At 44.4% G+C, this 12,287-nt stretch overlaps 1 protein-coding gene across 3 annotated transcripts in view; it reads right to left on the bottom strand.

Moving 5' to 3' along the window:
* The window catches only part of arhgef3.2.S (Rho guanine nucleotide exchange factor 3 S homeolog), a 178,483-nt gene that overhangs the window by 35,314 nt on the left and 130,882 nt on the right, over window positions 1-12,287 (bottom strand). Inside the window, exon 1 of one of the 3 annotated variants that reach the window (XM_018241187.2) lies at window positions 3,486-3,785. The exons of the other annotated variants lie outside the window; for them this stretch is intronic. Within the exon in view, the coding sequence (XP_018096676.1) occupies window positions 3,486-3,581 (96 nt within the window). The 5' untranslated portion in view covers window positions 3,582-3,785. Of the gene's footprint in view, window positions 1-3,485; window positions 3,786-12,287 lie in introns of those variants that run through there. 3 annotated transcript variants of the gene reach the window in all.

The following is a 12,287-nucleotide window of genomic DNA, read 5'->3' as shown; positions in this document are numbered from 1 at the left end:
TGTTGCTGAACTACAACTGCCAGCCATGACTAGTAGCTGCTACCAAGAGTTCAACTACTCCTGGGGGGCAGACACAAGAGACATTCACTGCACAACAGAAGCTTGTTAAGACACACAGATGCATTTGCCCGTAGTGCTGATAAACTGCCAGCTCTGCAGACACAGGAATGTTGCCTCCTTGGCTCCAAATACCTTCCTGAAAAACCTGTTGGTCCCTGAGACCTGCCGGCTGCTGCTACATGGCTACTGCTACACGTCTTCTGCTACATGTCTGCTGCTACACGTCTTCTGCTACATGGCTACTGCTACATGTCTGCTGCTACACGGCTACTGCTACATGTCTGCTGCTACACGTCTTCTGCTACATGGTTGCTGCTACATGGCTACTGCTACATGTCTGCTGCTACACGGCTACTGCTACATGGCTACTGCTACACGGCTACTGCTACACGTCTGCTGCTACACGTCTTCTGCTACATGGCTACTGCTACACGTCTTCTGCTACACGTCTTCTGCTACATGGCTGCTGCTACACGTCTTCTGCTACATGGCTGCTGCTACATGGCTACTGCTACATGTCTGCTGCTACACGGCTACTGCTACATGGCTACTGCTACACGGCTACTGCTACACGTCTGCTGCTACACGTCTTCTGCTACATGGCTACTGCTACACGTCTTCTGCTACACGTCTTCTGCTACATGGCTACTGCTACACGGCTGCTGCTACACGGCTACTGCTACACGGCTACTGCTACACGGCTACTGCTACACGGCTGCTGCTACACGTCTTCTGCTACACGGCTACTGCTACATGTCTGCTGCTACACGTCTTCTGCTACACGGCTACTGCTACATGTCTGCTGCTACACGGCTACTACTACACGTCTGCTGCTACACGGCTACTGCTACACGTCTGCTTCTACACGTCTGCTGCTACATGTCTGCTGCTACACGGCTGCTGCTATATGTCTGCTGCTACACGGCTACTGCTACACGTCTTGGAGCACTGGGGAAGGAGGGACAGAAGTCGTTCTGTTTCAGAAAGTCGTTGTGCACAGTGGGTCCAATCACAAAACCCAAATGTATAACAGCCTATCGGTTGACACATTAATAAGAGGGGGCGGAGCAATGATCCAACCAGTCAGGTAAGTGCAACCGGCATCTGATTGATGGAACGGCCCAGGGGAGTCATAGAGACGTTATATAACTGTTACTTCTCCTTATATTACATACAAAGCAAGGGAACAGTTATGTAATTACTGTAATGCTTATTATACAACCTCCTCATTGGTCACATCATTTCTCCCCGGCTGGAATAAAATAATCTTAACCCGTCTCTCCAGTTTGCCCCAAAGCACAGGGGAAAAATGCCTTTCTGCCTCCGCAAGGCAACAAGACCAGTCCTTGGATCAATACTTAACACCAGCAACTTTATATTTCTCGTTTGGTAAAAAGGGCATCTGACCCTTCCTTGAAGCTGTCCAATATATCCGCCATTATAACGGCTTTCCCCAGAGAATTGAGCCGAGCAGCAAAGCACTGGGAATCATTGAGTGGAATTGTGTATTTGGGTGACATTGTTGCACCGGAGCCCTAAGATGTTTATATATCGACTGGCAAGTACAGGGGAAAAGCAAATGATTGTGGCAACCGAATCAGCTGACTGGGCACAAGGGAGGGGCAAATATTCCCAAAAGCCCCGGTGATGCAATTCACTTCCTAGGGGCACAAGCGGCATTGAGGTGCACCCTAAATAATTCAACCCCAAACACCAGTTCTGAACAGAAGAAGCACCCCACTTTGAATGTATTTGAGGGGACACAAGGTGGGCTCCTATTAACCCCGTGCGTGTAATGGAATTTCAGTAAGAAGCATAGTGGGACCCTGAACATGATGGGAATCAGCCAATGACACCCCAATAGTGTCACCTCCATATATCCATGGTCTCTACTGTGCCCCGACTCTGATGATCCCGCTGTGCATGGAGGGAATGTGGAACACAAACACTATGGCAGCTCCCTCGCCTATAAAGAAAGTCAATACACCTTTATACCCAGTAACAACCCTCAGGTCTCCTTGTAACGAGCCATTTGCAGCTGAATGCAACACAGACTGTAGTGCAGGTAATAATGCATCAGCGGTGGCCGCGGGCAGGTAACATTACTCCTGTACTACTCACAGGCCACAAGGTAGAGTAACCCTTTAAGCTGCTGAGCTGTTACAATAACCCTGCACCAATCACAGGCGGGAGAGGAGACCCTGGACCAATCGGACAGAAGGAAATCCTCTAGGAATTCTCCTGACAAGTCTAATCTCCCCAGTGATGTGTTTGGGCAGGATTGGTGTTGCCCCTTCATATCTGAGCCTCAAGCATCACAGGGGTCCCTTTAGTAAGGATGCTGGGAGTTGTAGTGCAGCGACAGCTGAAGGTTGAAGATTTCTGAATTTTGTCATGGTGGGGGGGGAGGGGACCTGCATATTATTCTGTGCAGGAGTCGGGGCAGTGACACAGAAGCCCAGGCATCTGCTAAACTACAACTCCCAGCTAAGAACGTCATTATATTCCTGTTCTCTACCTCGAGTCTCCATAACCAGTTTGGAGATGTCTCATTTTACAACTTAGCATTTTTATTAAATTCCTGCATTTTTGTTTTGGTTTGAAAACTCAATAAAAACATTTAAGGGAGCCAGCACACGGGCAGATTTGGGGCGAGATTTAGTCACCTGGCGACTAATCGCCTCTTCTTCTGGGCGACAATCTCCCTGAACTGCCTTCCGCCTGCTAAAATGAAAAAAAAAAACGCCTGCGGCAATCCACTCGCTTCGATTTCCGAAGTCGCCCAAACTTTCAGATTTTTTTCATTTTAGCAGGTGGCAGGCAGTTCGGGGAGATTGTCGCTCTGAAAAATAGGCGAATAGTCGCCAGGCGACTAAATCTCCCCGAATCTGCCCATGTGCTTAACCCCTAAAGCACAAGAAGGCAGCTCAGTGGCCCCTGTGATTGTACAAACGGTGTTTCTATCAACCCCTCCCCTGCCAGTCCTGGGCCCCAGGGCAAATGCCTTCCCTTCCCTAATAGCAAACTGAGCCCAATCACAACAGCGCCCCCCATGGTTAGAACTGGAACAGACAAAACACTTGCTGAGCTTCACTGAGCAACAACATTGGGGCAAAGCGTCCCCCGCACATGGGAGTTCTCTGAGAAGCCACATTGTTGACTAAGTCCATAATGATTGTGTCTAATGAATGTGGGTTAATTATAAGAGTTTATTAGGGGCTGGAGGCTCATCCAGACTAACAGCCCAGACACATTGACTCATTCATTGCTGATTCCAGTTTGGATAGAGACGTCGGGCTCAGGGGGTCCCTGCTAGGAAGGTGCCTCTGTTTGTGGCTACACAAATCCTTCATATAAGGGGGGCAAGTGAATGAAATCGGACCCTGAATGGACAGTCAGTGACAGTTGAGGACATAGTCACTTACCTCTATCTCTTTAGTGGGGGTCCGAGCCGTCTTCACTTCCACAGTCAGATTCACCCGCTTGACAGTCAGATAAAAGGGATAATCCTTGGCCACCATTGTGGCTTCAGGGCTCGCAGGTTCACTGGTCACAATTAATCCCAAGTGTAAAAATGTCACTGGTTTAAAATTCCTCCTGTGCCCCAATCTCCACTGCCAGAGACCCCCAGACTGAGCGCTGCCTCCTCAGCATTACACTGTGTGACTCCCAAGCACAGAATGAGCAGAGGAGCGACTGAGAGGCTTATGTGTCAGCGATTGTAACTCTACTCCACACTCACTACACAACACCCTCCTACTGTGCAGGGGGGGAAATGGGCGTGATCTGTATCACTGGAAACCAGCCCACTACACAAACACACACACATCTATATACTCACATCTATATACTCACACATCTATATACTCACACATCTATATACTCACACATCTATATACTCACATCTATATACTCACATCTATATACTCACACATCTATATATTCACATCTATATACTCACACATCTATATACTCACACATCTATATACTCACACATCTATATACTCACATCTATATACTCACACATCTATATACTCACACATCTATATACTCACACATCTATATATTCACATCTATATACTCACACACATCTATATACTCACATCTATATACTCACACATCTATATACTCACATCTATATACTCACACATCTATATACTCACATCTATATACTCACATCTATATACTCACACATCTATATACTCACATCTATATACTCACAGCTGTATACTCACACATCTATATACTCACATCTATATACTCACACATCTATATACACACATCTATATATTCACATCTATATACTCACACATCTATATATTCACATCTATATACTCACACATCTATATACTCACATCTATATACTCACACATCTATATACTCACATCTATATACTCACATCTATATACTCACATCTATATACTCACATCTATATACTCACAGCTGTATACTCACACATCTATATACACACACATCTATATACACACACATCTATATACTCACACATCTATATACTCACATCTATATACTCACACACATCTATATACTCACATCTATATACTCACACATCTACTGTATATACTCACACACATCTATATACTCACATCTGTATACACACATCTATATACTCACATATGTATATACTCACACACATCTATATACTCACATCTCTATACTCTCACATCTATATACTCGCACATCTGTATACTCGCACATCTGTATACTCACACATCTGTATACTCACAGCTGTATACTCACACATCTATATACTCACACATCTATATACTCACACACATCTATATACTCACACACATCTATATACTCACACACATCTATATACTCACACACATCTATATACTCACACACATCTATATACTCACACACATCTATATACTCGCACATCTATATACTCACACATCTATATACTCACACACATCTATATACTCACATCTGTATACTCTCACATCTATATACTCACATCTATATACTCACACATCTGTATACACATCTGTATACTCACACATCTGTATACTCGCACATCTGTATACTCGCATATCTGTATACACATCTGTATACTCTCATCTGTATACTCGCACATCTGTATACACATCTGTATGCTTGCACATCTGTATACTCACACATCTGTATACTCACACATCTGTATAGGCGCACAACTGTATACACATATGTATACTTGCACATCTGTATACTCTCATCTGTATACTCGCACATCTGTATATACATCTGTATACTCGCACATCTGTATACTCGCACATCTGTATACACATCTGTATACTCGCACATCTGTATACTCGCACATCTGTATACTCGCACATCTGTATACACATCTGTATATGTGCACATCTGTATACTCGCACATCTGTACACACATCTGTATACTCGCACATCTGTATACACATCTGTATATGCGCACATCTGTATACTCGCACATCTGTATACACATCTGTATATGCGCACATCTGTATACTCGCACATCTGTACACACATCTGTATACTCGCACATCTGTATACACATCTGTATATGCGCACATCTGTATACTCGCACATCTGTACACACATCTGTATACTCTCACATCTGTATACACATCTGTATATGCGCACATCTGTATACTCGCACATCTGTATACACATCTGTATATGCGCACATCTGTATACTCGCACATCTGTACACACATCCGTATACTCGCACATCCGTATACTCGCACATCTGTATACTCGCACATCTGTATACACATCTGTATACTCGCACATCTGTACACACATCTATATACTCCCACATCTGTAAACTTACACATCTGTATACTCGCACTTCTGTATACACATCTGTATACTCGCACATCTGTATACTCGCACATCTGTATACTCGCACATCTGTATACTCGCACATCTGTATACACATCTGTATATGCGCACATCTGTATACTCGCACATCTGTACACACATCTGTATACTCGCACATCCGTATACTCGCACATCTGTATACTCGCACATCTGTATACACATCTGTATACTCGCACATCTGTACACACATCTATATACTCCCACATCTGTAAACTTACACATCTGTATACTCGCACTTCTGTATACACATCTGTATACTCGCACATCTGTATACTCGCACTTCTGTATACACATCTGTATACTCACACATCTGTATACTCGCACATCTGTATACTCGCACATCTGTACACACATCTGTATATGCGCACATCTGTATACTCGCACATCTGTACACTCACACATCTGTATACTCGCACATCTGTATACTCGCACATCTGTACACACATCTGTATACTCGCACACCTGTACACACATCTGTATACTCGCACATCTGTACACACATCTGTATACTCACACATCTGTATACTCGCACATCTGTATACACATCTGCATACTCGCACATCTGTATACACATCTGTATACTTGCACATCTGTATACTCGCACATCTGTATATTCGCACATCTGTATACACATCTTGTAAACACATCTGTATACTCACACATCTGACAGTTTCCCTGCCCCACTGAGCTTACAATCTAAGGTTCCTTTCACATTCTCATCAGTCCCTATCCCATATATTATAGTTCTCTGTCATTGTGTCTGTCCCTTTCTCTTCTCTGCACTGCTGCTTCTGACTCCTGATACAACTTCCTAATATCCATTCATTCCTCATTCTCACTGGGTTTATAGTTCTGTGTAACTGTCATTGTGTCTGTCCCTTTCTCTTCTCTGCACTGCTGCCTCTGACTCCTGATACAACTTCCCACTATCCATTCATTCCTCATTCTCACTGGGTTTATAGTTCTGTGTAACTGTCATTGTGTCTGTCCCTTTCTCTGCACTGCTGCTTCTGACTCCTGATACAACTTCCCAATATCCATTCATTCCTCATTCTCACTGGGTTTATAGTTCTGTGTAACTGTCATTGTGTCTGTCCCTTTCTCTGCACTGCTGCTTCTGACTCCTGATACAACTTCCCAATATCCATTCATTCCTCATTCTCACTGGGTTTATAGTTCTGTGTAACTGTCATTGTGTCTGTCCCTTTCTCTGCACTGCTGCCTCTGACTCCTGATACAACTTCCCACTATCCATTCATTCCTCATTCTCACTGGGTTTATAGTTCTGTGTAACTGTCATTGTGTCTGTCCCTTTCTCTTCTCTGCACTGCTGCTTCTGACTCCTGATACAACTTCCCAATATCCATTCATTCCTCATTCTCACTGGGTTTATAGTTCTGTGTAACTGTCATTGTGTCTGTCCCTTTCTCTGCACTGCTGCTTCTGACTCCTGATATAACTTCCCAATATCCATTCATTCCTCATTCTCACTGGGTTTATAGTTCTGTGTAACTGTCATTGTGTCTGTCCCTTTCTCTGCACTGCTGCTTCTGACTCCTGATACAACTTCCCAATATCCATTCATTCCTCATTCTCACTGGGTTTATAGTTCTGTGTAACTGTCATTGTGTCTGTCCCTTTCTCTGCACTGCTGCTTCTGACTCCTGATATAACTTCCCAATATCCATTCATTCCTCATTCTCACTGGGTTTATAGTTCTGTGTAACTGTCATTGTGTCTGTCCCTTTCTCTGCACTGCTGCTTCTGACTCCTGATACAACTTCCCAATATCCATTCATTCCTCATTCTCACTGGGTTTATAGTTCTGTGTAACTGTCATTGTGTCTGTCCCTTTCTCTGCACTGCTGCTTCTGACTCCTGATACAACTTCCCAATATCCATTCATTCCTCATTCTCACTGGGTTTATAGTTCTGTGTAACTGTCATTGTGTCTGTCCCTTTCTCTGCACTGCTGCTTCTGACTCCTGATACAACTTCCCAATATCCATTCATTCCTCATTCTCACTGGGTTTATAGTTCTGTGTCACTGTCACTGTCAGTTCTCTGGGTCTGACTCTTGACACAAAGTAGCAGAACTAATTCACGTCTCCTCCTGGTAAGACAAGTATATTATTCGTTTGGCTTGTGCTATATTGTTTCACACGTTCTAATGACCAGAGAGCAGCCTGGGACACAATGGAACATTTACAAATAACTTCAAAACCACTTAAGATTTGTAAGTGGAAAAACAGGTTTTCAAGAATTCCAGCAAAAGTTTCTGGGGAAGCCGCAGCCCCTCGCAGAACAGAGTTGTTGTAAAAGGCAACAATAAGGTGCATGGGTGGATGGGCGGGGCTTGGGTGGATTGTGGGCAGGGCTTGACATAATGGGCGTGGCTATAACTGTGCAAATCATGTTTTTTTCATTTTGGTGCCATCCTTTTTTTTTGGCTGGCGCCACTGCCCGGAGGTCTTGTCTAAAGAGCTGATAATTAAAGCCCATGCTGCTAATGTAGTACTGAGCCCACTTAAGGGCAGGACTCAATGATGCGTGTTACAACCACATTGATCCGACTATCGGATGAAAACTCAGTGTAGTTGTTTACGTGCGATTCTCCTTCTCTTCCGTTTTCACTAAACCATCTGACACGTCACATGCGTTTAGTCGCATTGCGACGTGTCGGGTCAAAACGCATCATCGAGTCCTGCCCTTATACTAATGGTAACTCATTTCATAGCGCAGGCAATATGGCAGCTCACACTAGTTAATAAATCTGTAAAGTGAAATAAAACTTTCACCAATATACAGTGAATTACGTCCTCAGATTCTCTTATACTGATCTGCGCCCACATGAGCACATTCATACGCGTCTTTATTAATATTATTTCTCATGGGTTTTTTCTTTGGTGCAGTCGATTTTGTTTAAGATTGTAAATAATGAGTAACAGGTGAATACAGTCTGATTAATAACAGTGACTGCCTTGTGACTGGGAGTTTGGGATTATTCAATCAATAAAATCCAGGTCTTGTACAGAATGTGTCACCCAGACATAAAGAACAGGAGGCTCAAATAAACTACTTAGCACTGGGGGAAATCAGACTCAATTGAGAAGTCCATATGTGCTAATTAGCCTGCTGAGGCTAAGGCTTTATATGGTCAGAACAACCCCTCAGTGACTTCTAATATCCTTATCATTTACAGTAGGGGGTACATTATCCCTTATAATACATGAGTGATACTCAGAGTTCCCTGTATAACTCAGTCTGCAGCCTTGTGCCTTTATATGGTCACAGAACAACCCCTGAGTGACTTCTTATATCCTTATCATTTACAGTAGGGGGTACATTATCCCTTATAATACATGAGTGATACTCAGAGTTCCCTGTATAACTCAGCCTGCAGCCTTGTGCCTTTATATGGTCACAGAACAACCCCTCAGTGACTTCTAATATCCTTATCATTTACAGTAGGGGGTACATTATCCCTTATAATACACGAGTGATACTCAGAGTTCCCTGTATCAGTCAGCCTGCAGCCTTGTGCCTTTATATGGTCACAGAACAACCCCTCCGTGACTTCTAATATCCTTATCATTTACAGTAGGGGGTACATTATCCCTTATAAAACATGAGTGATACTCAGAGTTCCCTGTATAACTCAGCCTGCAGCCTTGTGCCTTTATATGGTCACAGAACAACCCCTCAGTGACTTCTAATATCCTTATCATTTACAGTAGGGGGTACATTATCCCTTATAATACATGAGTGATACTCACAGTTCAGGACTGGCCCACTGGGATTTTGAGAAATAACCTGGTGGGCCCCAGTCACTGCTCTCCTGGTCCCACTGAGCCTGCCCTCCTCCCTCTATTTTGGCTCAGCCAACCACCACTGATCTGTCACCTCAGTTGAACCCCACCTCATGTCCTTGTCCTGTTGTTCGCTACCTTTTCTCCCCTTGTGGAGTGAACAGAAGTGAGAAAAATAAAAGATGGCCGTGCATTCCACTGTAGAACACACGGCCATCTTTAGTTTTCCTTCTGCCTTCCTGAATAAAATAACAACTGAAGCTTGGGAGAGAATACAGGGAATCATTCAAGAAGCAAGTCCAGGGCAAGTGCTTGTGTCACTGACGAAGTTACGGAGCCTCAGGAAGACTTCACTGCTGCATTTTACTTTTGTTGAGAACAAATACTTTGTTGGAATTTTTATTTAAGGTAAAATAAGGAAATAAAAAAGAGATTCAAATAATATAGTCCGTATGGCAGGTTCCCACAGAGTAATGTCAGGACAATTTATGGCAAAAAAAAAAATATACGGCTAAAATAAAATGGCAGAAAATTACAGACCTCTGAGCAGGTAACTGTGTGTGTACGTCTACATAGACTTCTATACGTTTGGTTACTAGACCTCTCTTTCAGTCAGAATTATATTATTATATTGTATGTATGTATTGGGTTAATGTGCTCCTAATCCGTATCTGCAGTGATCCTATTGGCATGTTGCTGGTTAATATCCCCAGTGTCCTTTTCTGGAATGATCTTGCTGGCATGTATAGGGTTAAGGTGTTCACAGGCCATTTCTGCAGTGATGTTACTGGCATGTCTATGGTTAATGCCTAAGAATTCATTTTCTGCAGTGATGTTACTGGCAGGTCTGGGGTTAATAAGCTCATTGTTACATTTCTGCAATAATTATATGGTCATGTCTTGGGCTAGAGCCTAAAGATGGGGAAATGGCTCCTATATAACCAGAGTGCATTTTTGGGGGGTCCCAAGTATAAATGTCCTTTTAGCACCCACATTTTCTCACAACACCCCTGTACATCTGTGTATATAGTGGGGGAGTGAGGGAGTTGCAGAAGCTGTGAGGGGTGGGGTGAACCCCTGAAATGAGGTTCTCTGGGGGCCCCAGGTATTCTGGTGCATTTTGGAGTCATTAGTATCAGGCAGGGCTGTTCTTGTTTCTTGTAGGCGGGGGTATTAGCCCATTACTATTACTCTAGTCTCTATACACCGAGAGGCAACTGAGCTGTAACTACTTGTCACTGGGCCCAAAAGACCCCGAAATCCTTCTGCCTAAACCTTTACTGGATTTCTTATCAGTTGGTTCCCCAATGGCCTCCGACAAAGTCTGTTTCCACTATAGTTCTGCCTGTACTGATATATATATCCATATAGATACATATTATAATGCCCAGGACACAAGAGATCTCACCATCAGCATAGGAAGGGGTTCTTTACTGTAAGGGCAGTCAGGTTATGGGATTCCCTACCAAGAGAGGGGGAATGAGTGATTCATTGGTGGGGAGGAAAGGAGATCTCACCATCAGCATAGGAAGGGGTTCTTTACTGTAAGGACAGTCAGGTTATGGGATTCCCTACCAAGAGAGGGGGAAATGAGTGATTCATTGGTGGGGAGGAAAGGAGATCTCACCATCAGCATAGGAAGGGGTTCTTTACTGTAGGGACAGTCAGGTTATGGGATTCCCTACCAAGAGAGGGGGAAAGAGTGATTCATTGGTGGGGAGGAAAGGAGATCTCACTACCCTTGTTCGAAGGGTTCCTTACCCCCAGAAGGGGAGGGGCTTCACCAGAAATGGGCAGGGTTTCAGGCAGTCCACTGTTATACCTGCCCACAACTGGGCGTGACCCTAATTATCTGTTGGTTGGTATGCGGCTGAACTTGAGGAAGGAGTTGACCAAACTGATTGTGGTTCTGCAGAATATGATGTGATTGGGCAGGTGCCCGGGTAACAGTTTAATGCCCTCGTCAATGAGCCCCGGCAGGGGCATCAATCACAACACACAGACGGACTCGATTCGTACGATAGGATCTTTGCGTCTATGGCCACCATTACACACAGATGAGATGGAGAGAGGGTCGGACTGGGCCAGTGGGATGTCTGGAAAAAACCTGGTGGGCCTCATTACCCCCCCGCTCCAATAAATGGAGGAAATGCAGAAGAACAGCAGGTATTGGCTGGAGGGATGGGGGAGGCGGGTGGAGGAGGGCTGCATTTGGCACTGGGGTGGCACTGAAGTTGGCGGGGGGGTCTGGCCTGGGGTCACCATGTGGGGCCCTTGTTGTGGACTGGGCGCCCCCAGTCTGACACTGGATGGAGGGTTGGAAGTAACGTCTCCCCATGTCATGTGTTACTTCTCACACTCGTGTAGATTGTCCCATAGATTTTGGGTGATTTGTCTTCCCTTGGGGGGCAGGCTCCTCTACCATCAGATGATTAATACTGTGGGATTGTGGGAAAGTTTGGGTTAGACAGATGCCAGGAGAACACTTTGTGGAACACTTTGGGGGGCCCTTTCCTGCTTAGTGCCCCCCATACTCAGAGCCAGGTCCATTAGCAG

The sequence above is a fragment of the Xenopus laevis genome, chromosome 4S (genome assembly GCF_017654675.1).
Source record: "Xenopus laevis strain J_2021 chromosome 4S, Xenopus_laevis_v10.1, whole genome shotgun sequence".
Taxonomy (NCBI): Eukaryota; Metazoa; Chordata; class Amphibia; order Anura; family Pipidae; genus Xenopus; species Xenopus laevis.
This window is presented reverse-complemented; position numbering and strand designations above follow the sequence as displayed.